Source organism: Nyctereutes procyonoides, unplaced genomic scaffold (genome assembly GCF_905146905.1).
Source record: "Nyctereutes procyonoides isolate TBG_1078 unplaced genomic scaffold, NYPRO_anot_genome, whole genome shotgun sequence".
Classification (NCBI taxonomy): Eukaryota; Metazoa; Chordata; class Mammalia; order Carnivora; family Canidae; genus Nyctereutes; species Nyctereutes procyonoides.
In genome coordinates, this window is record NW_026575124.1 from 1,381,299 (window position 1) to 1,407,206 (window position 25,908).

Here is a 25,908-nt window from a genome sequence, read left to right on the forward strand (position 1 = left end):
TGCGTGTGTGGCTGTGAGTGGCGTGGCGCGACTCTGGTCCTATGTGTGTCTGTGTCTCCACACGAGCAAGTGCTTGAATCAGTCAAGTGTGACTCGGAGCTTGCGCGCGCGCGCGTGTGTGTGTGCGCGTGTGTGTGCGCGTGTGTGCGCGCGCGCGTGTGCCGCCACCGGGGGAAGCAGCAGCAAGAGGCAGGAGCATCGATCCGACGGAGACAGCGCGGGGAGGGGGACGCTGGGGGCAGGCTCCCTCCCTCGCGCTCGCGGGGGCGCGCGCGCGCACACACCACACACGGTCGCACACACACGAGCCGCGGGGCCTCGCGGGCAGGGACGCGGCTCCCCGACCGGCGGGAGGCGGCGCCGCGGGGAGCGGCCGGGCGCAGGGGGCGAGGCGGCGGGGGGCGCCCTCGGTCCCGCTCCCGCGGCCGGGGGCCCCGCGCGCACCCCGGCCCGGAGACACCCTCGCAGACACTCGTAGGCGCGCACGCGCACCCTCTCCCCTCCCCCGCCGCCTCCCGGCCGGACGATGGATCCCTGCAGATCCCGGGGCTGAGAGCACCGCGCAGCGCGCCGAGCCCCGGCACCGCGAGCCCAGGCGAGCCAGCGAGCGAGCGAGCGAGCGGAGCCGAGCCGGGCCGAGCCGGGCCGAGCCGGGCCGAGCCGGGCCGGGCGGGCCGCTCCCTGCAGGGCTGTGCGCCGCGGGCCGCGGGCTCCCGCTCCGGGCCATGAGCCCCTCCGCCGCCCGGCGCTGAGCCCGCGTCCGCCCCGCGCCCCAGGACCCGCCGCCGCCTGCCGGGTGCCCGAAGCCCCCCCAGGTGGGTCTCCGATGCCCCCGCCTCGGGCCGCGGGACTCCCCAGCGCCCCGAAGCCAGGACTTTCCTCCCCTTCGCTTCCCCCGGCTGCCGGGGCGGCTCGGCGGCTGGGAGGGGGGCGGGGGCCGCGCAGGGGACCGGGCTGCGTCGAGGAGCTGGACCGGAGGGGGGCTGCGCCCGGGGCGGGGACAGCTGCTGTCACAGGGAACCGCGCCCCCCATGCGTCCACCTCGGGCTGCCCCCCGCCCCTCCCCCTCCCCCACCCCCACCCCCACCCCCACCCCACCCTCACCCCAAACATGCACACACACAGCCCGCGCCGCCGTTGGGAGAACTGGAGCCGCCCGCAGGTGAGGACGCGGGCCGGGCCCCTCCCGCCTCCCCGGGGTGGGGGGCGGTTAGCCCCGGTTTCGCTTACCCGGGTGAAAGCCCAGTCCTGGGGACACCCGTGGCCAGAAGCTCCTCCCCCCCCCCCCGGGTCTGTCCATCTGGGGGAGTCTTCGTCTCCAGGATGGGGCGGACATTCCTGTCCCAGACTGACCCCACATCTGGAGGGAACTCCTGTGCCTGCCTGTGGAAATATTGGGACTTCCTCTCGCTCTCGGATGACTACATCTGGGGTCTCCCCTGGCCTGGGAAGCTTCCCTGGGAGAGCATTCTCTTGGCCTGAGCTGACCCCAGAGCCCCTGCATTTGGAGGAACCCTCCTCTAGGAGGGTGTCCCTTGGCCAGCCACCTCTGGGCTCACACAGAGGGAAGTCTTCTGCCCCAGAGGCGGTGACCTCTGGTGACAGGGATTCCCAAGGGACGCATTTGCAGCCCCCCCCCCGCCCCCCATGTGTACTCTCACCGCAGGACAATAACAGACTACCCATCTTCCCCAGGATCCCCTCGGCCAGGATGGAACTGAAGGCCGAGGAGGAGGAGGTGGGAGGCGTCCAGCCGGTGAGCATCCAGGCCTTCGCCAGCAGCTCCACGCTGCACGGCCTGGCCCACATCTTCTCCTACGAACGGCTGTCTCTGAAGCGGGCGCTCTGGGCCCTGTGCTTCCTGGGCTCACTGGCTGTGCTGCTGTGTGTGTGCACCGAGCGGGTGCAGTACTACTTCCACTACCACCACGTCACCAAGCTCGATGAGGTGGCCGCCTCCCAGCTCACCTTCCCCGCCGTCACGCTGTGCAATCTCAACGAGTTCCGCTTTAGCCAAGTCTCCAAGAATGACCTGTACCACGCTGGGGAGCTGCTGGCCCTGCTCAACAACAGGTGGGCGGCTCCCACCCATCCTCGGCTCCCTGGAGTTGCATGCATCCCAGCTCCTAGTTATTCCCATCGGGTGCTTGCCTTCCTAAACCCACCATAGAGCCCAGACCACCCTGTCCTCCAGGCTCCCCAGACCTGCCACTCACAGCAAAGGAATTGGAGTACTGCTGAGCATGCAGTGCAGGGCACCCAATCTCTGACCCCAGCATAGTCCCAGCCTGAGCTGTGAGACATCAGTACCCTCTCTAGAGTGACCTTTGTTACCCTCCTGCCCCTGTGTCTTGATCTTCTTCTCCTTACTTGAGGGATGGGGGCAGACCATCTTTACTGGGTAGAGACTGTAATATAAAAGATAGCTCCTGCCTTGATCTCTCTGCCCTCCCCTCCCTTACCCATGCAGCCACTGCAGACCCTATTGTCTCCTCAGACCCCATGGGGTAGGTCCTCTGGACACACCTAGTTCTCCTGTGCCCGTGCCCAGGCCTGATCCCCAGGGCTAACTCTGCCCCCTGCCACCCCCACCCCACCCCCAGTTGGGTTTGGGGTTCTGGAGGCCTAATGGAGGCAGGGACGAAAAATGCTGATCCATTCGCTGCTCACCCTGGGCTCCAGGTATGAGATACCGGACACACAGATGGCAGATGAGAAGCAGCTGGAGATACTGCAGGACAAGGCCAACTTCCGCAGCTTCAAGCCCAAGCCCTTCAACATGCGGGAGTTCTACGACCGCGCGGGGCACGACATTCGAGACATGCTGCTCTCCTGCCACTTCCGTGGGGAGGTCTGCAGCGCTGAAGACTTCAAGGTGGTGAGTGAGTCCCCTGGTGTGGGGTCCGAGTCAGGCCTGTGGAGGAGGAGGAGGAGGAAGAAGAGGAAGAGGAAGAGGAGATTAGGAGCCCTGGGGCCTCTGTCAAGCTTGCTACTCCGGGAGAGGAAGCTGAGTGTCCCTGGGGTTTGCTTCTGTCAGGAGGGATCTTAGTTCAGTACAGGGGCTCATTTGCTCTGTGGGAGGGCCTGAGCATCAGCCTTGTGTCCACGGCGACAGGAAAGAGAGCCCACAGTGCACAGCACACACAGGCAGACATACCCACAGAGTCTGGCATGACCCCAACCCCATCAAGCTTACTTTTTGGGCTACAGGTGTCAGACCTGGACGTGGTGGTGGGTAAGCCGCAGCCTTGTTACTAGAAAGGAGGTCTGAGGACCATCACCTGGAAGATTGAAAGAACTGCAGGACTTAGCCACCCCACTTTCCAGACCTACTGAATCAGAATTTGCATTTTGACAGGTGATTTGAACTTAAGTTTGAGAAGCACCATGAAACATAGGAAGTGAGGGAAGCTTTCTCTTAAATAGCTAGACAGGTAATTCTCTCTGTGCCACACACCCCCTCCACACACACACACACACACACACATACACATACACACGCATGCTCTCTGATTGGGTTCCTCCCCTTGTCAGCAAGAGCCAGTGTCTGAGGAAGGAGAGGTTATTTGGGGTACAAAGTCATGGCTGAACTGGAGGCTTCCTTTGCTTCTTTTTTTTCCCTCATCTCTTTGCTTCTGAAAATGGAGATGCCCCACAGTCCCACACAGCGCTCCCCGCAGATGGGGTTGCCTCAAAGCCAGGATCCCAGGGAGGGTTAGAAGTGACTTGCATCTCATGTGCCAGGTGATCCTGGGCAAGTCATACAGGTTCCTGAGAGGTTACAACTAGACAGAGGCTGGAACGGGACCAGAGGACCTGAAGCCATAGGTGAAAAATGACACCAGATGAGAGAACGATGCTTGTAACTCTTCAGAATGCTTTGTAGGCTCTCGTGCAATCCCCTGGATAAACAGCCATATTATCTCTATTTTGCAAATGCGCAAACTGAGACAGAACAATAGGATGAGTCGCGGGTTAGTGACAGGTTCAGGATTAGAACTCATATCTTGTAAAGTTCCAACATAGTATGCTCTTTTTATTACTACTGCCAACCCTGGAGTGGTGATGTCCACTTCCAATTCTGGTCATTGCTCTTTGAAAACCCAGTCTCTCTAGGATCCCCTTCCTATCCATGCCTGCCTCTAATGCTCTGCTCTCAGAGACTCCCTTTTCTCCCTTTCCCATTTCTCTCCTACTTGCTTGCATCCTCCTAGCATTATGGGAGCATGAACTGCACTTGTTTGTGTAGAAATATTGGAGCCATGGTCATCCTTGTTTTTTCCTGCTGAGGTTACAGAAGAATTCCCACCTCTTTAAGCCCTGCTCTGCAGACCAGTTTTATGGTCCTTTGTCAATCCTGCCAGATGAAGGTTACATGCCCATACTCCTTGCTGAGCCAAGCTGATGGGGAGCATAGGGTGATGCCTTAACCACTTCCTTCTTTTCCTTTCTCAAAACAGGGAAGTCCTGGATTCTCCAGAACCTGAGACCAAAGGGTTCCCAGGCTCATCAATTACGTACCCATGAGTAGTAGAAGTTAGGTGAGGGTGAAAGGCAGAGAGCCGTCCTCCTCTGCAACATACCCAATATATAGCAGAAGGGACCAGCAAGAAAGAGAAAACCCAGTAGCTTGGATGGTTTGTAGTATTGAATGAAGGGCTAAGAAGGCATAACATGGGGATACAGTTCGTCCATAAAAAGTGTTCAGTTGAGGCTCCGTTTGTCCCTCATGTCTGGAAGGATTCCAAGTGGTGATTGCCAAGACATGTTAGATTCATGAAAATGGAGATACTGAAATGTGATTGGTCCATGTTATCTGAGGGGACAATTCTAAGTGTCAGACGGTGATATGACTGGTTCACAAAGTTCTGGAGCAATTGGAATTCTTGTTCTTGCTTGGGGTTGGGGTGGGAGGAGATATGAGAGCTGATAGCCTGCAGTCCCAGCCCTGGCTCTTCTTGGTTCTGGGTTGCCGGGGAAGACCAGGTTTTTGATGTTTCTGAGCCCATGTCAAAGACCTGACTCTGAGTCTGGCTGCACCCAAACCTCTCAGCGCCTCCTTCTACCCTGTCTCACTGACCTCCTTGCTCACTGTTTCTGTGTCCGGAGCTCTCCCACTTCTGCCCATAGGGATGTCCCTACACAGATGGGAGCTTGGCTGTGAGTCCATGTCTGACATCTCCCGAGGGGAAGAGAGGGGCTGCGCCGCCGCTCTCCTCCAGGTCCCTGGTACTTAGGGGCGTCGACACTCCTTGCCCGAAGCTCCACCTACTTTGGTCTAATAGTTAACCTCTCCTCTCCATCCTTGCCATTCTCTGCTAGGTCGAGAGGTATGTATCTAGCCCCTGGACAGTTGTGGCACTGAAGAAAACATTTGCCTCTTGGGTCAGAGCTTAGGAGAGACCATCTTGGCATCTTCTGCTGCCTTGAAACAGAAACCTAGAGTCCAAGCCCTGGTTCAGAGATTTTGCAAAATACAGTGTGCACAGGTACATGTGAACTCCTCTGCAGGTTTCCAGGGGCCAAGCTCATCCGACAGTGAGAACCCTGCTCATAGAGGACAGTTCAGGAGGCATAAGGGCATACTCTGGTCCCTCAGAGACCCTGGTCCCTCTAGCAGGGATCTGCAGTGACAAGTGTTCCCCTCAGATGTCTTCAGAATCCAGCTTAACTGCAGCAGATGGACTGGTGGTCACAGTGTTTGACTGGGTCTACCCACCCCACCCCCCAGCTGTAGCTGAGTCAGCTTGGGAGAGTGAGGATAAATATGGGGAACCTGGGTTAATCTGGGAGAAACTAGTTTGGGACTGCAGAGGCCGAGGGTGGACCGTAGTGGTTCTCTCCTGAGCTACCAAAAGAGGAAGCTACCAAAGACCCACTGTCAAGGACCCCTCTTCCCTGGCCAAGGCTTTTCCTTTGAGGTGGGATGTTTGGTTGCCGGGGCAACGGGGTCTGAGGCTCTGCTCTCCCACCCCACCTCAAGGCCAGTCAGGCCAAGGCAGGGCAGGGGTTCCTGGAGGGGGACGGGGCGCAGCTGTCCGCCGTTGTCTGGGTGGGGGCCGGAGGGAGTGAGCACAGCCGCAGCTGGTGCCAGCCTCCAGCTGCACCTTATCTGTCCCTGGCAGTGGGAGCTCCTATGTGGCTGGAATGCTGAGCAGCGCCAAGGGGAGGGGGCTGGCAGATGGCTGCCCAGTCAGCCCTATGCCATCCCCCTCCTCCAGCTGAGACCCAGAGCCTCTGCCTGGGGCAGAGAGAGAAGGGAATTCATTTCTGGGCCCTGGAAGAGAAGGAAGGGGAGGGCAGAAAATGGAAATCTTGGGGGTGGGCATGCAGTGGAGATGGTATTCTCTCTCTTGGGGGGTGGAATTGGGGGACAAGGGATTGGGGGACACGAATCCTTGAGGTGGCCTACAGGAGTGTCCCCAACCCCCCACCCTCTGCCCAGGTCCCTGGAGTAGAGACAGGAATTCCCCGAGAGATGGACTGAGGAGGAGGGGTGGGACAGAAATCCCCTTAAGGTCTGGAGGGGGCAGGACTCTTCTGGAGCTCCTAGAGGGGTTAGAAGGTGATAGAAGTGGGTGTAGGTGGGTGATCCTGAGACCTGGAGAGGGGAGGGAGAGGCCATCTTAAAGCTGAACCGGGCCTGGCAGGTGCCAGAGACAGCTTCCTTAGCCCCGCCTTAGCTCTGCCCCTCGCGCCCACACACCCTAGCTTACCTCGCCCCCCTCCAACCCCGAGCAGCTCAGACCAGGAGTCCCTGGGGAGAGCCCAGCCTCACTACCCGGTGTGTTCCCTCCAGCTAGCAGGGAGTGGAGGGGCTTCTGCACGGAAGGGCTGCCCAGACTGCGACAGAGGGAAGGAGGGTCCTGAGCGCCACCCCCCCACCCAGGGGCGGACCCTACGCGTCTTTGTGTGTGTGTTCGTGGGGGTCCGGCAGCGGCAAGGGGAACCTGCAGACGTTGCAGCGGGACAGGAGAGAGGCTGGAGTGGAGAGGTTAACTTTGGAGGAGGGCATTCCTTCCAGCCTTACCCTTCCTTTCTCTCCCTCCCTCCCTCCCTCCCTTCAAAGTGCTAGAGGTTGGAGGGAGGTGGCTGGAGAGGAGCTGGTCGCAAGAATACGCAAGAATACGGGGGACCCTGGTTCGGGTCTCCCCCCCTCTCCCTTTCTGTCTCTCTCTCAGATGCATATACACACAAACCTCCTTTGGATAACGTAGCTTCCTCTCTCACCTCCTCTCCCTCTCCTTCCTTCCTCCCCTGCCGTCCTGGACTCCACCCCTCTCCCAGACTGCAGTTAGCTAAGAGGCTACTCTAAGTTAATTGATCTCCCGGCTGCTGGCTAAAGTAATAGGGAATTGATGTAAGTAACTAAGTGCCTCTGGGGGCAGAGTGGGAAGTGCAAGGGTGGGGAGGAGGAGTGCTTCCAAGCCAGGGGCCTTTCTCCTGCCCCGGCCTGCCGGCCTGCCAGCCTGCCCAAAGCTCAACGGCATGGTCACTGCTGCACCTGGTGTGCATCCAAGAAGCAGGGGTGAGGCCTGCAGAGAGGCCCACGTTTCTGCTGTGGGTGGAGGTGGCTTCTGAGCATGCTTCAACTTTGTGGAAGGCACTTGCAGTGCTGGGGGGAGGGGAGATGAGTCGGTCTGAGGTGGCGGCTCCGGCAACTTCTACCCTCTGGCTGAGAACCTTCCAGTCAGGATGCTTGTGTGGGGATTCTGGGAGGCAAACGTGGAAAGCAGAGAGCAAGACTGAGAAGTGGTACCTAGTTCTGGCGGAGGATGAGGCTGGGCACCGGGACCCCTCGGTTCTATTTTAGGCATAGTTTCATCTGGCTCCACTTCTCAGCTTCTAGGCACAATTTCCTGTGAGGAAAGGAGGCTCTAAGTAGATGGCTAAATTACTTTGCCAAGAGGCAGCCCCTCCTTCAGCCTCTGGGACTCTCTTGGCTGAGCCCACGCTGGCCCATGCATGGAACGGACGCGCGGTGCTGACTTGCCTGGACACGTGGATCAGACACTTTCCTCGTGGAAGATTTTAACATGAGCACGAAACAGCCGTGTATTCACCTGGAGGGGAGGTTCCCTTAAGAAACCACAAGGACAGAGACTCTGAGGCCCCCAGGCTCTCCAGGGCTACTCCCGAGGTAGAGGGAGGGCAAGTGGTGGATTTCTGGGCTACTGTGAGTTCTTGGAAAGGAAACCCTTTCTCATCCCTTTCTCATCCATCTCATCCGCACTCCCTTGACCAGGCTGCAGTCCCCAGGGCCCTGGGAGGTTGGGCTGTATGGCTTAGTGCTGTGTGTCTCTAATTGATGCGTCACATCATCGAGCCAGGCTGGGGACATCCCGGGGGTGAGACCGCTGCAGTGGCCTTACCATGGACAGCAGCCAACTCAGCCTTCCTGTGCCCATGCCACACTCACTCCAAGTGTGCAAGCACACAGGTGCACCTCGGTGGGGGTGTCTTGGAATGGGGGACGTAGATTAGGGCATGAAGTGGACGTGTGTGGATGTGCCTGGGGGCACTCGCAGCTCTCTTAGTGCAATTGTGGGAGGGAGCTCGTGCGCAGACAAACCTTTGGTCGCATGCAGAGCACATACCAGCAAAATTAATCATCTCTTCCAGTCGAGCTTTGCAATTTACAAATTCCCTTTATTTTAGCTCCTGATCCTCATAATTCTGGGAGGCAGGCAGATATTAATATCTTCACTTGAGAGACGAGGAAACTGAGGCTCAGCGATGTTAGGTGACTTGGCTGAGGTCACACAGCCAGTGCATGCCAGACTGGGACCTTGACTTCAGATCTTCTAAGTCCAGGTTCTTTGTGTGTGACTTTGGAGTGGGCCTTGTGGAGCAAGGGGAGCAGGGTGTCTGGCTCCCCACTTGCCATGCTCTCTCAAGAAGCAGGAGGCAGGAAGGAAAAGAAAAGGTGCAAAGGAGAAGGAACCCCAGACTTAGGCTGGTGACACCAAGTCTTTTGACTCCTCTGCCTTTCCATTGTGCCATTTGGCCAAATCCCAGCTTTGCAAGGTAGACCCGCCACTGGCTTTCCTCAGGTGGCTCCAGGGCAGCCAAGCTTTGCCAGAGGAGGTCACTCGACAAGCCAGCTTGAAATCACCTTGTGCTCATGATCAACATCCTGAAATGGGCATGCAGTGCCGCCAAGCAACCCCACTGTGTTTTCCGGGTCACCTTGCTCATCCCAATGACTCCTTCAAGCTTCTCTGCTCATCTCAGCCACCCTTCCTAGCCCCCCTTGCACCCTCGGCAGAAGACTTTGCTTCCTGCTTCACCAAGAAGATAGAAGGGACATCTGGGTGGCTTAATGGGTTAAGCATCTGCCTTTGGCTCAGGTCATGATCCTGGCGTCCTGGGATTGAGCCCTGCATGGCTTCAGGCTCCCAGCTCAGTGGGGAGTCTGCTTCTCCCTCTCCCCCTTCCTCTGCTCCTGCTCTCTCTCTCTCATGCTCTCTCTCTCTCTTATACTCTCTGTCTCTCTCTCAAATAAATAAAATCTTTTTTTTTTTAAAGAAGCCTCGGCCAAAAAAAAAAAAAAAAAAAGAAGAAGAAGCCTCAGCCAAGATCTCCCCCTTCCCATTGGGGAACATCCCTCTTATCTAGGCTGAAATCTCAACCTATTCTTTTTTTTAAGATTTTTAAATTTATTTATTCATGATAAACAGAGAGACAGAGAGAGGCAGAGACACAGGCAGAAAGAGAAGCAGGCTCCATGCCTGGAGCCCTATGCGGGACTTGATCCCAGGACTCCAGGATGGTGCCCTGGGCCAAAGGCAGGCGCTAAACCGCTGAGCCACCCAGGGATCCCCTCAACCTATTCTTTCCAACCGATCTCCTTCTTCCAGTATAGGAATTTCACCCTAAAGATTTGCCTCTCCCTCAGCTATGGTCAGTCTCTCCCTCTCCAGGAGAATCTACCTGTTGACACATGAAACATGCTGAAGATTCTCCCATCTTGAAATATGTAGCTACAATGACAGCTAACATTTATCGAGCACTTACTATGTATCAGGGTTGAGGTTAAGATAAAAACCAAAAACCAAAGGTCTCTCAACTCCGTGGCTTGAGCTCCAGCTCCCACACTCTCTCTGCTTCCTTTCTCAGATAAAATTCGGAAAAGTAATGTATATATTCCACTGTCTCCATCTTCTCATCTCAAACTCATGCTCCAATCCACTTCAGGCTGCCTTCTGTCCACTCCCAGCACTCCACCAAAACTAAGAGCTGAGGCCACCTGGGGCGCCTGGGTGGCTCAGTGGGTTAAGCGTCCAACTCTTGATTTCGGCTCAGGTCATGATCTCAGGGTCATGAGATGGTTCCACGCGCAGTGGGAAGTCTCCTTGAAATTCTCTCTTTCCCTCTCCCTCTGCCCCTACCCTTAACCCCTCTCACTGCACATACTCTGTCTCTAAAAAAAAAAAAAAAAAAGAGGAAAAAAAGTGTAAAACATTTCTAATACCCCAGAAAGTTCCTTTGGGCCCCTTCCTAGTCAATGCTACCACACAAGAGTTAACCATTATTCTGACTTCTGGTGGTGCAGATACGTTCCACCTGTTCTTGAAGTTCCTAGACTATATGTATTCTCCAGACAGTACCCACACTTTTGTGTCTGTCTTCTTTTGCTCATGATATTGTCTGTGAGATTGTTTTGTTTTGTGTGGTGGTAGCACTTTGTCAATGCTGTGTAGTACTCATTATGTAAATATGTCAAAATGTATTTATCCAGTCTACTCTTGCTAGACATTTGGGTTATTACTAGTTTTTTGGCTATTGGAAGTAAAGCCACCATGAACATTCTTGTTTATGTTTTTTAGTTGTCCTATGTACTCATATAACTGGGAGCTGTCATTAAGTCACAGGTTGGGACTCTGTTTGGCTTTGGTGGATATTGATCAATCTAGGCTTGCTCTCTCTTTCTTTTGACTTCCTATTCTATTCTTGGGCCATCTCTTCTTCACTCATGTCAGCATCTAGACCTTGGCAGGTGCCAGATGTGTGCTTCAGCCTGGCTGTCTTCAGCCTCTGTGCTAATGGCCAGTCTCCCTGTTCACATTTCCACTTGGATGACCTGAGGCTCAAAAAACCCAGTATGTGCAAAGCCAAATTCATCATCTTATCTCCCAAACTAGTCCTTTCCTTGTGTTCCTGGCCCAGTAAACCACCCCACCATTCAGCCACTTATGCAAACTAGGAAGCACCTAACACTCCATCTCCCTCATCTCCCTTAATAGGATCTGCTACTGATGCCTCCTAAACATCTCCACCCTATCACCCTGCTCCAAGCCAGTCCACTTCTACTCCTTGTCTCACCTGACCTTGTGATGGTTTCCTTTTTAAAAAAAATTTTTTGAAATTTTTATTTATTTATGATAGTCACACAGAATGAGAGAGAGAGGCAGAGACACAGGCAGAGGGAGAAGCAGGCTCCATGCACCGGGAGCCCGACGTGGGATTCGATCCCGGGTCTCCAGGATCGTGCCCTGGGCCAAAGGCAGGCGCCAAACCGCTGCGCCACCCAGGGATCCTTGTGATGGTTTCCTGACAGGTCTTCCAGCACCCCCTCTGGCTGTTCCAGTAGACAAATCCAAAATTTTCAAAATACTGCTCTGATCACTTGAAGTCCTCCCACGGTGTGCCTCCCATTGTCCTTGGACAAGAATCTTTGCTGTGGGGACACTTGGATGGCTCAGCAGTTGAGCGTCTGCCTTCAGCTCAGGGTGTGATCCCGGGGTCCAGGATTGAGTCCCACATCAGGCTCCCTGCATGGAGTCTGCTTCTCCCTCTGTCTTTCTCTCTGTGTCTCTCATTACAAAAATCTTTAAAAAAAAAATCTTCGCTGTGGCCTGCAAGATCCTTTTTTTTTTAATTTTAATTTTAATTTTTTTTTTTTGGCCTGCAAGATCCTGAGGGCTCTGGGTCCTGCCTGTTTCTCCAGCCTGTTCTTACCCTGCTCTGGATGTCCAGTTATATCCTCCTCCTCCAAGCTCTCCCCCCACCCCACCCAAGGTCTTCAGGGCCTTTGCATAACTCTGCTCTCTGGAATACTCTTTCCCTGCCCCACCTCATACAGACCTAATTACTCTTTATTCTTCAGATCACAATTCAAACATCATTTCCCCAGAGAAACCTATTTTGATTCCCCGGGCTGTGTCAGAACCTCCTGTCACTCACTCCCAAATTATGTTTTCATAGCCCTGATCATGATTTGCAAGTAAGTATTTACTTTTGCAATTTTTAGAAAATGGTATCTGTCTCCCCCAGTTAGACAGTAAGCTCCACACAGGCAGGATCCTGGTTCATCATATATTCTTCATGTGTCCTCAGCCCATAAACACTCAGTGACTATTTGATGAATAAATGAAAGAATGAAGGAGGAAGGGATTTAGAGGGGGATGGTCTAATTCTAGTGCCCACCACTTGCTCTCCATGAAACTTGAACAGGTCACTGAGCCTCGGTTTCTTCATCTGTCAACTGAGGGTAAAGTTACTCAAACCCTTTCGCTAGGTTGTATAAGGATCCCTGAGATATCTACTGAGAAGCATGAAACATTCTACAAGTGTTGGCAGGGGGGTGGGGTGGGGTTATTTCTATTTATTTATTTATTTATTTATTTATTTACTTATTTACTTATTTATTTTTGTGAGGGGGTTTTAGAAAGAGATGCAGAGAAAGTCAGAAACCACTGAATTGCCACACACAGTTTAAGAATGATACTGGGGACACGGGGAAGGGTTGCACCCTTGGACAGAGCGTACAGAATTGGTTTGTTGTTCTGCGCGCATGTCTACTTGGCCACTTCTCCTGGGGCCTCTGTGTGTGCTGCTTGATACTTTCCTTACGTGCCATTACTGTGAAATATTCGGATTTGTCTATTGGAACAAGATGAGGCGGGAGGGAATGTTAGAGGAGGGAGGAAATGCGGTTGGGGTGTGTGTGTGTGTTTGTTGCCCCACAAGGGAGCTGTGTGTAGTGCTGTGTAGGTGTGCAGTGTGGGTCTTTATGTTGGTGTGGGGGAAGAATTGTCCCGCCATACCCGGATTTGCTGTCCTCTAAAGCCGCTGGGTGTGCATGTCCCCCCTCTCTGGTGAAGCCCCAGGATAGAAGCATCCCCTCCCTTAGCCTCTTCCCTCTGGAAGTCTAATCTCCTTCCCCTTCCAGGAAGTCTGAAGGAGGGGCATAATGCCCTCTAGTGGGTGTGGAACGCATGGGCAGCTGCAGCTTCCCCACCTCCCACCCAGGCCTAGAACTTAATTTACCTCTGAAACATCCTGAGGATGTGCAAAGCCCTCTGAGAGCTGAGGTCTGATGGGGGGGGGGGGGTGGAGGGGGGGAGAGCAAATGCACACAGGACCAGAAACAGAAAAGGAACCCCTGAGTTCATACAGAAGAAGCCTGAGGACAATAGCTGAAGGTGTGTGGTGGGGGGTTCTCTCTCTCCTCATCTCTGCAGTGGCCTCTGCAGTTGCCCTGGGTCTTCCTGGTCTTTCTCAGTTCTGGTTTCCTTCACATGGTCCCTGAGTCTTGCTCTTTCATTCTCACAGTCTCTGTCGTCAAGGAGCTCTTGGTTACTACTCAAGCCTGTAGGGACTTGAGCAGGATGGGACCCTTTGTTCTGTTTGCTGGGTGGGTACTAACTATGCCCTGTGCAGTCAGGGAAGGAAGGCTTCTTGGAGGAGGTGACGTGTGAGTAAGGTCTCGAAAAATGAGGAGAAATTCTCCGGATGGAATCCGAGGAAGGCACAGAGCTGTGAATGAGCCTAGGGGATCTACAGAATAGGAGAAGGGCACGCTGGCTGGGTGCTGGACTGCTGTGGAGGGTGGGGAAGGAGGGCTGGAAGGGAAATTGCCAAGGCCTCATATAGCTTTTCCTGAGATGGAGGTGATTTTACCAAGAGGCACTGGTGACTGAAGAAGGTCTCTGTGCAGGAGAATGGTCAGAATTATAGAAGGTGAGGAGAAACTGTGGGGAGGCGGGGAGTTAGGGGGTCAGGTGGAAGGCTGATGTTTAGGCAAAAGAGATGAGGCCAGTCTGAGGGCAATGGTGAAAGGATGGAGAGGGGCCAGATCTCAACGACTGCTCTTCCCTTGGGGCCTCTGTGTCCCTGGCAGCAAAGTTGAGGCCAGAGGTCCCACATCAGTCAGTGCCACTGAACTTGGCATCTTGCCTGCCATCCCTAACACCCTCCAGGGTCTCTGCATGCAAATGGAGAAGGGGAGAGGTGTTGGAGGAGGAGGGAGGGAGGGAGGGAGGGGGGAAGGAGAATAGGGAGGGGGTCTGGGGCTGTGGATGGTTAAGGAATGGCAAGGCCCAAGTAGACTCATCGGACCCCCACTGCTTTGTTTCTGGTCCTGCAGAGGAAGGGTTAACCTGCTTCCCCTCCCTCCCTCCCTTCCACTCCTCCCTCAGGTCACCTTCTAGGCCCTGGAGACTTGACTGATGGCTCAAGTTCCTCAATCAGTGGCCCTGAGTAATCAGAGCACACAGTGGGGCCAGGGGCCTGGGGTCAGAGAATGGTAAACTGGGAGCAAGGGGAGCCTCAGAGACTAAGGTGCTGGGGCTGAGGGTTTGGGGGGCACCCCAGGTTGATTCCCGAGGCTCTCCACCTGACCTGGGAGATTGCCCTGATCTCATTTCTTCTGCCTCCTGGACAGAATTCCTCGAACTCCTCTCCTGGACCACTGAGGGGTGGGCAAGCTAGGAGGGGGAGTGGTGATCTGCCTGGAAGCTTTTCAGCTGCAAGAGACTGGGTCCCTCCCTGCCCCCGCTCCTGGTGCCGGGAACTGGCCATAAATGAGTCTGTGGTCAGTGAGAGACCTCTGCTAATGGAACCTGGGCTGCCCCCCAAGCCACAGAAGGGAAAGGTGGAGGAGGAGAAAGTGACCTAAGTACAGCTCAGCGGGGGGGGGGGGGGGTTGGGGGGCATGTAGGGGTTGTGCTGACTTGAAGCTCTGCCGGGTCAGGGGAGGGAGGGAAGGATAAATGGGGTTGGGGACTGGCTGGAGGGAAACTGGAGGTCAAGGCAATGATTGCAGGGGAATTAAGGGTTCAGGAAGTCACCGGGTAAATTGGGGTTAGGGCAGTGACAGGAAGGGAACTGGGGTCTTAGGAGTGTATTGGGAGAAGGTGGGGGCATGATCATTGGAATAATTGGGGAGATTATGACTCAGGGGCAGTCAAGGAGGAATGAGAGTTCTGAGAGAGAGAGAGCCGAGAGAGTGCAGAGGCTCTTATGTCTCAGGGGAATGGCTGCACCAGTGAGAATGGGGGCGAGGACCCAGAACTGGGGTAGGAAGGTGGAGGGAGATGCTGAGGAGCAGATGAGAGGGTGACGGGCAGCTTGAATGTCATGGGGGAGGGGCAGGGGCTGTTGCTGTGAGCTGTGGGAGCAAAGGAGTCTCACCTGGAGCCCCGAGGCTTTTCCAGGGCTTCCACTGTCTTCAACCCTCGCTGTCCTGCTGGAGCTGGTGGCCGGAAAGGGGCTGTGGCCCGCCTCCTCTCCATCTGGCTCCCTTTCCCGCTGCCATCCATTATTCATCAGCCCAGACACCCGCCCTCCCAGGCAGGGCAGGCAGGTCCTCCTCTCCTCCCCGCCCCGCCCAGGCTCAGCCACACGGCCCGCCGCCGCCGAGCAGCCACACGGCCGCCGAGCAGCCACACTGCCGCCGAAGCTGGGGCAGGAGGGTGGACGGAGGAAGAACGGAGCCTCGGACACCTGCGGAGGCGCGGGGTGGCTGGCCCTGCTGGTCCCTGCCTGAGAACACATCTGCCTCTCGTTTCTCCTGCCAATCCCCCAGTGGAAGGCCCTGAAGAAGATGCCCATCCAGATCTTCTGCTCTGTGTCATTCTCCTCTGGAGAGGAGGCCCCAGGGCCCTTGGGAGATGTTTGGGGTCCCCACCAGCGGCGGCAGCGGGACAACTCAGAATCAGAAGAGGAGGAAGAAGAGAAGGAACAGGAGGCAGTGAGGAAGGAGGCTAGAGAGGAGGATTCGCCCATGGATCTGGTGGCCTTTGCCAACAGCTGTACCCTGCATGGCGCCAGCCACATCTTCGTGGAGGGAGGTCTGGGGCCGAGGCAGGCCCTGTGGGCAGTGGCCTTTGTCTTGGCATTGGGCGCCTTCCTGTGCCAGGTGGGGGACCGCGTCGCCTATTACCTCAGCTACCCGCACGTGACTCTGCTAGATGAGGTGGCCACCACGGAGCTGGCCTTCCCGGCAGTCACTCTCTGCAACACGAATGCCGTGCGCCTGTCCCAGCTCAGCTACCCCGACTTGCTCTACCTGGCCCCCATGCTGGGGCTGGATGAAAGTGATGACCCTGGGGTGCCTCTTGCCCCACCGGGGCCCGAGGCCTTCTCTGGGGAGCCCTTTAACCTGCATCGCTTCTACAATCGCTCCTGCCACCGGCTGGAGGACATGCTGCTCGATTGCTCCTACTGCGGGGGGCCCTGTGGCCCTCACAACTTCTCGGTGGTGAGTGGGGGCCCATGCCTGGCACAGCACCCCAAGAGTGTCCGCCACGGCTTACCCTGAGCATCACCTCCTGGGACTGGGGCTGGTGGCCATCCTGCCTCTCCTCCACCTCACCTGAGCCACCCACCCTTCCCGACAGGACTCAGGGAGGCCCAGCTTGCCCTGGGGCTGGGGCTGGGCTGCTGTTTTCCGGTCTGTACTGGTACCGCTCTTCATGTTAGAATCTGGAAATACATCTGTGCTGATTGGTAATTAGTTGCTGCCTGGAGGCCCCCAGGGTCTCCCTGAATATTCTCCAGCATCTCCAGCCCTTGCCCTTCCCCAGACCTCCTTGTGATCCAGCAGGGCCTAGAACCTTACTGTGTCTCTGAGGTCATACTTTGCTCTGCTGGTGGGTACCTAGACCTGGCCTTAAAAATTTTGATTGTGACCCCTGGGCTGGAGCCAGAGCAGGTGTCACCTGGTCTCTGGAGATGCAGGAGAAGGGTGTGGAATGCAGGTGGAGGGGTGAGGACAGTCCCTGACTCCACCCCACCACAGCCTTCTCAGCAGTGACCAAAGCTGGGACTTCAGTGCATCCTCACTTGGTCTTTCAGTGCTCCTTCTACAGGTGTGTGTGTGTGTGTGTGTGTGTCTGTCTGTCTGTCTGTCGAGGGAGAATAACAATCCTCCTCTGAATCTTCTCCCTCCCCCAGGTCTAAGTAATCAGGAATCCTCTTCCCTGGGAAAGTCCTCAGTGGCAGGGTCAGCCTCCTGCTTGCCCTCCCATTCTGGAGTCTAGGGCCTTCCTTGCTGAGAGACCAAGTAGCACCCCATCCCCTACCCAGTTCAGCTTCCCCTTCTGTCTGGCCTGACTCCTCTTGTGCCCCGTCCCGATGCCAGATGCCAGGCCTTCCCTTCCCACACATCTATCCCCTCAGTCCTCCACCTCCTCCCTGGCACAGGAGCAGGTGGGTGTCGTCATATAAGTGCATCATGGACCAGCTGCAGACAGAGACCAGGAGGTTTATGGCCACTGGGCCTCAGGGAGGTCAGGAAATAAAGGAACATGAGATAAGAAAGGAGTCAACCTGGCTTCCTCTAGACCAAAAGGTAGAGCAGACACTTCTCACACAGAACCACCAGGTGGCAGCAGTGGCCCACAGGTCCCCTGCACAGCTCTCAGCCCAAGTAAGCCAGCGCTCTCAGCCCCCCACTTTCCCAGAGGGAGGGGTAGGCATGGGTGTGTGTTGGGAGCCTGTGACCGAATGCCACAAAACCTCATAGTGGTGGGAGGACAAGTCCTTGGAGTTCTCTCTCAACTTCATCTGTGGACTTTGCCCTTTCTTTTCTGGATGGGGAAGAGGGTCTTCTAGGAAGGGGGAAAGGGAACATTTAGGACTCTATTTCCTAGTAACCCCCACACCCCTGATTTCCCTGGTCTGGCCTGACACTGTCTCTCTCTTTCTCTGGCATATGTGTGTACTTAACCTTCTAACTCACTTTGTGGATTTTGTTGCCATCAAGCAGTAGGAAAAGTACACTCCCCTCATTTTTGTGGGAACCTGGAAACATTCAGAGAAACTGTGGGAAGAAGGCCACAAAGAATTGCTTCACTCTTCTCTTTGTGGCTATGTCATCAGGGCCTTGATAAGGGCTGCTCTGAGGCATGGAGTAGGAAGACTGCCCCCAAAGCTGAGAGCTCCTCTGAGGCCCCCTCAGTTCTGCACAAGTGTTGCCAAGCATGCCATGCCCTGGATGCTCAGTACCAAATCCTGGGGGAGGAGGTACTGGTGCTTGGATGAGCATGGTCCTTGGGATGGCAACTGGGTCAGTTTTCAGGTTCTGGTGATGATGGGACAATGATGGACACAAAGGGCTAATGGCTGGGGGTGGGGGGAATTAACCTTGGGGAGAGCAGGATTTCAGATGCCTGGGGCAAAATCCAGAAGAGAAGATATATCTCAGAAGTCCTAGGAACTTGGGCCTGAGGAGAGGGTCCTTAGGAGGGACCAGGAGTATGGCAGTGATGGGATCCTGGTGATGGAGGTATATTTGTCAGGGTCCTCCCAGGACTGCCACTCAGATAGTTTAATTGAAAAGACTTGAACAAAGGGACTGTTTATAGAGCTGTGGGCAGAGTAACGGAAACTGCCTGAAGGGGCCTGAGGCACTTCGTGATAGTGGGAAAATTGTCACATAAAGGCTAGAGGGGCACAGGGAAGTGGCAGGACTTTGCAGGGAGGCCTCCTGGTGGGATCTGCAGTCTCAGCGGGTCTAAACTACTGCCAGAGCATTCTCAGAGCCATGAGGGGTGGGGAAGGATGAAAACCCTGATCTCCCCTCCTTCTGCTCTCTGATCCCTCTCTGATAAGCTCCCATTGGCCACACCCACCCCGAAGCCTGTCCAAGTGGCAAAGGAGCATGGGGCAATGCACCCCACAGGGATCAGCTTTCTAGGGTGCACATCAGGGCAAAGGAAGGCAGAGAATGGGTGGGAAGGAGGACAAATGGAGAAAGTGCTGCACAGAAGGGATCGTTCCAGAAGTGTGTTGAGATTACAGCAGCTGAGGGGTCTGGGGACAACCCTTGGTAGGTAGCGGGTGCTGGCAGGACTCTCAGGCTCTCCACTCTGCCCTCGCCAGGTCTTCACACGATATGGAAAGTGCTATACATTCAACTCGGGCCGAGATGGGCGTCCACGGCTGAAGACCATGAAGGGTGGGACTGGCAATGGGCTGGAGATCATGCTGGACATCCAGCAGGATGAGTACCTGCCTGTATGGGGAGAGACTGGTATGTCACTTCTCTCAGGGGCCCCTTCCCATGGCCCTAGCCATCAGCCTCCACCAGGGGACTCCTGAGATCCATTGTGGGACCTGAGACAGGTCTTGGCCCTCCTCCCTTCCTCCCAGCATCTTGCCATCTCCATCTCCGACTCTACCTGACTGCCACCCTCACAGTTCCCTGGCTCCCCCTTCCTGGCTCAGTTACTCTCCAAGGTAACCAGCCGTCGCTTTCCATCAGTGGCCGCCACTCACTCTATAAATAACTCCCTCTCTTCTTGGGCTGCCTGCCGTCAGTCTGGTCTCGAGGGACCTTGGGGCTGAGAGAGATAGGAAGAAGGGAGACAGGGAGGGGGAGAAATAGAGAGTGTCTGGGAAAGAATTTGAAACTGCAAGATGCATACCCAGGGCCCGGTAAGAAAAGCGTGTAGGATGTGGTGTTCATCAGGGCAGCGTGGAGCTAGTGAACCTGAAAGGAGGCTGGGAATGGGCTAGTAACCCCCAGAGACTAACCCCTCGCCCAGTCCCAGTGTGCACTGTGCTCACCCCTAGGAAAGGCAGCATGGCCCCAGCTCTGAATGAGATTAGGGAGTCAGAAGCCCTCCCAATACACCCCTGCTCCTCATTCCCATAGATGAGACGTCCTTCGAAGCGGGCATCAAAGTGCAGATCCACAGTCAGGATGAACCTCCCTTCATCGACCAGCTGGGCTTTGGTGTGGCCCCAGGGTTCCAGACCTTTGTGTCCTGCCAGGAGCAGAGGGTGAGAGGGCCACGGGAGGGTGGTCCCAGGGGGTATGTATTGAGGGGTCAAGATGGAGTGGTGGGTAATCAATACAGGAGGAACAGGTGAGCTAGGGCCTGGGGGCTGATCTGACTAGTGAGAAGCATGAATGAACAGGAGCGCTCTGCAAACTCTGAGACCCTCAGAGTCTGTGGAGGGACAGGGAGCAAGGCTCCTGAGCTCTGCATCTTGTCAGAGAAGTCCATCAAGGTGACTTGGGGAGAAGTCCCCACACCCCCCAGCTCCCCGGCTCTCCCAGCAGCTCATCTACCTGCCCCCGCCCTGGGGCACCTGCAAAGCTGTTACCATGGACTCGGATTTCTTCGACTCCTACAGCATTACTGCCTGCCGCATCGACTGTGAGACACGCTACCTGGTGGAGAACTGTAACTGCCGCATGGTGCATATGCCAGGTCAGGCCCCAAAGCTCCAAACACAATCTTGGAGCCCCTCAGCCTGCATTGCCCCTCACCAGCTCCCCATCAACCTTCTGCCAACATGGAAGCAAGATTAAATGGCTTTTCTGCACCCCAGTTCTAGCCCCATTCCATACTCACATGGCTCTTGTCCCTCTAACCTCAATTCCCACCTGTACCCATAAAAATGTGTGGGAAGGGGTCCAGGAGGGATGGACTGTGGGGTGGGTGGTGTGTGGTTACCTTCAGGACATACTGGGGGCTGGCTAGTCCTGCCTTCCCACCCACTCCCATCTTCCAGTCTCTAGGCGCTTGGTACCACCACCATCATCATCACAAGACCCCTTTAATCTCCATCCTGCACCACTGTCTTTTCTCCTCTGTTAGGGGATGCCCCATACTGCACTCCAGAACAGTACAAGGAGTGTGCGGATCCTGCTCTGGGTGAGCACCCCTGTCTTGGGGCAGTCTGGGGGAAGGAAGGAAGGAGCCACATGCATAGGGGTTTTAGGCCAAGCTCCCAGAAGCTTCCAACAACTCCTGGATCAGGCTTCGCTTGGAATCTCTTGTGTCTGACTTAAGCAAGGCTGGGAATAATATCTCTAGAGGCCCCTGTGCCCTCACCCTCTCTCATCAGCACCTCAGCTGGTTGACCCTTGAGGGCCCCAATGAGCTATAGGACTAAGAAATACCCATGGGGAGGCTGGGTGAGGATCAGCACAGGGCAGACACAGGGCTCAGGTGAAGAACAGGTCAGAAAAAGAGAAAGGGGCCTAGGTTTCCTTCGGACAGGGCCAGGATGTTCGTGTTGGGAAGGAGCTGGCCGAAGGGCACCACTCAACTGGTGCCTCTCGCCTGGTCGGGCACAGACTTCCTGGTGGAGAAGGACCAGGAGTACTGTGTGTGTGAAATGCCCTGCAACCTGACCCGCTATGGCAAGGAGCTGTCCATGGTCAAGATCCCCAGCAAAGCGTCAGCCAAGTACCTGGCCAAGAAGTTCAACAAGTCTGAGCAGTACATAGGGTAAGGGCTCTGGCTGTGCAGGGCAGGGCCCTTGGGCTGGGACTATAGAGGGTGTGAGTGGGCTTTGAGGGGCCGGTAGACAGGAGGAAATTGAGATGAAAAGGGGAAGGCAACCAAAGAGTCTGGGATGGGCATGGGGGCAGATCAAGCTGGAACAAGCAATGGAAGCAGCTCTCTTTCCTCCTTGCATCATTCTGTATCTTCATCCTCACTGCTGTAACTGGGAACAACCCCATGCTTGCCAGTGTGCAGAGCATCTTTTCATTTTTGCCATCACATTTAATCCTCACGACAGTTCTACACTGAGGGTACCCCCATCAACATCTCATTTTATGGGTATGGAGACAGATTCAGAGAAGGTAACTTGCTAAGGTCACCTGGTCAGTGAGGGACAGAGATGTGACTTGAACCCAGGTCTCCTCCCCCAACCCCTTTGCAGGGAGAACATCCTGGTGCTGGACATTTTCTTTGAAGTCCTCAACTATGAGACTATTGAGCAGAAGAAGGCCTATGAAATTGCAGGGCTCCTGGGTGAGCTGCTCATGGCACTGTCCCCTTCCCATGCCATGGGCATGGTGTGACATCCTACCGCCCAAAGCAGGCTGCCCGCCTCGGTCCCACAAGTTCCTTTGTCCCCTGCCATTCTCCCCCTCTCCCAGGGCCTTTCCCCAAACTATGTTGTCTTGGTGGGAGGAGGGGGTGAACCTTCTTTTAGGGCAAAGTGGAAGAGACAGGCCCGTGGGTATGAATGGGGAACTATTTGATAAGCCTCTGAAAATTCACCCAGAGAATGAATGCTGGGGTATTTGATATTTTCTGAATACCTGTTCGCTTTAGAAAAGTAGAAAAAATGTAGAAAAACATAGAGAAGAAAATAAGAACCCCACCAGAATTGCTCTGTGCTCCCTTTATACAAAGGCGGTCCATCTTTTTGCAAATGCGACTTGCCTGCCCCTGTCCCAGGGAGCTCTGCTGCTTCTACGGTGTCCTGACACCTCTGACCTCCCCGTGCCCTCCCCACTCCTGCAGGTGACATTGGGGGCCAGATGGGGCTGTTTATTGGGGCCAGCATCCTCACAGTACTGGAGCTCTTCGACTACGCCTATGAGGTAAGCGGGGGCGGGGCGCTGGGGCGGGGCCACCGGAGGGGCGGCGCGGCGGTCCTGCCGTCTAACCTCTCGCCGCCCCGCCTCTGTCCCAGGTTATTAAACACAAGCTGTGCCGAAGAGGAAAGTGCCAGAAGGAGGCCAAAAGGAGCAGCGCGGACAAGGGTGTGGCCCTCAGCCTGGATGACGTCAAAAGACATGTGAGGGAGCGAGACAGGGGTGCCCTCCAGTCCTGCCCCTACCCCCAGCCCCAGGCCCACGCCCCCCCCCCCCCCCCCACCTTCTCTCCTCTGCCTCTCCCACGCCCCAGCACCACCTGTGGCCCTTCTGATAACCAGTCCCTGTCCTGTTCCCCTAGAACCCGTGTGAGAGCCTCCGGGGCCACCCTGCCGGGATGACGTATGCTGCCAACATCCTACCTCACCATCCGGCCCGAGGCACTTTTGAGGACTTTACCTGCTGAGCCCCGCAGGCCACTGTACCAAAGGCCTAGGTGGGGAGGGCTAGGAGAGTAAGGGGGCCCTCAGCTGCGACCCCCCCACATCTGCCCTGGGGACTCACTCCCCCCTCCCAAGGTAGTCTCCCACTCCTGGGCAGCCTTTTCCTCTGGTCTGCAGAGGAAGGAATCTTGACCATAGAGCCCTCTCCCTGCCTCTACCCCATTCTTTTTATTTTTACCGAAACTAATCTTAAAAAAACTAAACTAAACAAACTAAAAAGAGAGAATGGGGCAGGTGACCTCAGGCTGCCCCTCTCTGTTCCATGCTGCCTCCCCCAGCTCCCAGCCTGAATTCTGTCTGTCTGGCTGTCTGTCATCTGAGTGTCCACCTACATTCTGCTGCCACCAGTCACCAAAGCCCCTCCCAGTGGGGGGGTGGAGGGGATCCTTGGGGTCTGGAATTTGGCCCCAAACCAGAGAATGTACCTTGAAGGGGAGGGCTAGTGGGGGGGGGCTTCCCCAGCCTTAAGAGACCCTCTCAGCCCAGTGACCCCCCCCAACCCCAAGTCTCCAGGCAGGAACTAAGACTCTAGTCCCCATCCCCACCCCCTTACATGTGAAGTCTCTAGGGAGTTGGGGATGGGGGATCACCTGAAGAAGTGGATGATGGGGAGATGTGGCCCTGGTGCTGTAGGCCACATCCTGATATCTGTAAGTTTACCCCCACCCCAGAACTGCTGGAGAGAAATCCCAAGAGGTAGCACTCCTTTACCATCCCATGAAAGATCCAGCTGGTTGGCTTCCAGCTCAGGGAGAGGGGCACTGGTGCCTAACCTCACTGGTCCCTCTCCCTGGGGCCCTTGCAGAGGGCCACATCCATAAATTTTCTTATGGAACTCTCCCAAGTCCTCTTCCCCAACTTCATTTGCTTCTCTCAACAACCTCATCTGCATTTTCTATTTCTATATGATACAGACTCTATATTGCTATATCTCTGTATATACTTTCCCCTAACTCTGTCTGTCTCTACCCCCATCCCCTCTTGTCTCTAAGAACCATCTTCCCACCCAAAGTTCCCCTTTCTGTGTTTCTACGCCCTCCCTGGTCTCTGAATGCCTTCGCCTGTATAAAGAGTTGGACTTTCTCCCCTGGTGTCTGTACTGTGTACACACATCCCTCTGAGAAGCACAAGGAGACGACACGCGCATTGTAACCTTCGCACTGTCTCGGTGGCGACATAAAGGAAGCTGTGAATCACAAGCTCTGCCTCTTTCTGGCCTCACCCTCTCCCCCCAATCCCGGGCACCCTACGCCCTCCCTGTAGCCTTAACATTCCCTCCCCTGTCCCACCATCCCAATGCCCTTTGCCTGGCTGACTGTGGCCTCCCCCGAGAAGGGGTAGTTACAGACAGAGCCCCCCACCTAGGGAGTGGATCTGCTCTGCACACTAAGCCAAGGGTATCAGACACAAGGGGAACTGTGGATTGGTGATTCTTGTAGCTGGAACAGCGGCATGCAGACTAGCAGAAGTTGAGGTCCTCAGTCAGTGACCTTTCCTTTCTTCTGGGTGCCCAGCCTCCTTTCCTCACCTAATACCCAAGCCCACCACTTGTATTTTCTGGTGAGGTATGGTTTGGTAATGGTGGGAAAAATACAGGCTTAGAGTAGTTGAAAGCTCTGCTGTTCTGTCCCTTCCTTCCTATCTTAATGAGAAACAAGTGAGGTAGAGGGCCCGTCGTGCCGCCTCCCCCAGGCACTCCTCCTAGGCCAGAGGCCTACCCCTTCCTAGGCCTTCTCTACCCAGCTGTCTCTTGGTTTCCAACCCCAGAACAGGACTTTGGCAGGTCACCTGTACATCGGCCTGGTGCTGGAGAGTGAAGCTATGGGATTTTCGGGAACTCTTGGTTCCTAGAAATTCCTTGGAGATCAGACCTCTCCAAAGGGAAGCAGGAGCAAGGCCAATGGGTGTGCACCGGATGGGGAACAGCAGGCAGGGCTATGGGTGACGCATGCCTCTGGTCTAATAAACTGGGTTTCAACCATCTCTTCGGTGTCGTTCTTCTCTTCGAGAGTATTTAGGTCTCCCACGAAGTGCCTCCAGCTGACCTTAGCTTGGGGCCAAACAATCGTGGAGAAGTCAGGAGGCTCAAGCAAGGAGACCCTCCCTGGTCCTCCTGGGATGGGGCCCGACTGACCATCGCAGTAGGAAATGGTTTCCACTACTGGGCAGGGAAAGGGGGAGAGAGGTCAAAGGCAAGAGAAGTCCTAAAGGGAAGTCCTGGCACAAAGGATTCTTCGGGGAGGGGGCAGGGTCAAAATCCAAACTAAAACCTGGAAGCAGGTTAGGATTTTTAAGGTCAGGGAGAGAGTTGGGTTCAAATTCTGGTGTGAGGTAGCTACGGAGGCACTGTGTCTGCAGAATGAGCCCTGGGCCGTGAGCCGGAAGACCTGGGTTCGGAGCTCTGGCGTTCCTGCTAACTTGCGGGTTGGGTTGGTCTTTGCCAACTCACTCACTAAGGTCGGCTTTCCGGTTTGTAAAATGGAATAAACGGTGCATTCTCCTCTTCGGCTCCCCAGGCTTGCAGCAGTAGGAAGGAAACGAAAAGACAAAGCGCTTTGGAAAGTTGGACCTCCTGGGCCTGCACGCGCAGGTCCCCCATCCCGCCCCGGTCCTCAGAGCGCTGGGGCCGAGGTGCGGTCCCCGGCCCGGGGCCTCGGGGCCTCGGCGTCCTCCCGTCGGCCTGGGGGCGCCCGCTCACGCGGCCTCTCTATCCCGCAGTTCTTCTCGATGGCCTCCGCTCCCGGACCGCCAAGACGGGAGGGAGTGGTCAGCACGCCTTTTCCGCTGGCCACCCCCGCTCTAGCCCGCAGTCTCGCTGCCCCGAGCCTC

At 55.7% G+C, this 25,908-nt stretch overlaps 1 protein-coding gene across 2 annotated transcripts; it reads left to right on the plus strand.

Annotated features, from left to right (window-relative positions):
• Window positions 1–1,711: 1,711 nt before the first annotated feature.
• ASIC1 (acid sensing ion channel subunit 1) lies at window positions 1,712–25,791 on the plus strand. 2 transcript variants are annotated; one of them, XM_055336991.1, is made up of 11 exons: window positions 1,712–2,073; window positions 2,683–2,878; window positions 19,111–19,261; window positions 19,886–20,013; window positions 20,297–20,447; window positions 20,838–20,894; window positions 21,320–21,473; window positions 21,913–22,004; window positions 22,503–22,582; window positions 22,675–22,779; window positions 22,938–25,791. In XM_055336991.1, the coding sequence occupies exons 1-11, from the start codon at window positions 1,712–1,714 to the stop codon at window positions 23,040–23,042; spliced, it is 1,581 nt and encodes a 526-aa protein (XP_055192966.1). In that variant the 3' UTR covers window positions 23,043–25,791. The 2 variants fall into 2 exon arrangements, with proteins under 2 accessions (XP_055192966.1, XP_055192965.1); XM_055336990.1 differs by lacking the exons at window positions 1,712–2,073; window positions 2,683–2,878 and adding an exon at window positions 15,773–16,486.
• The last annotated feature ends 117 nt before the right edge of the window (window positions 25,792–25,908 follow it).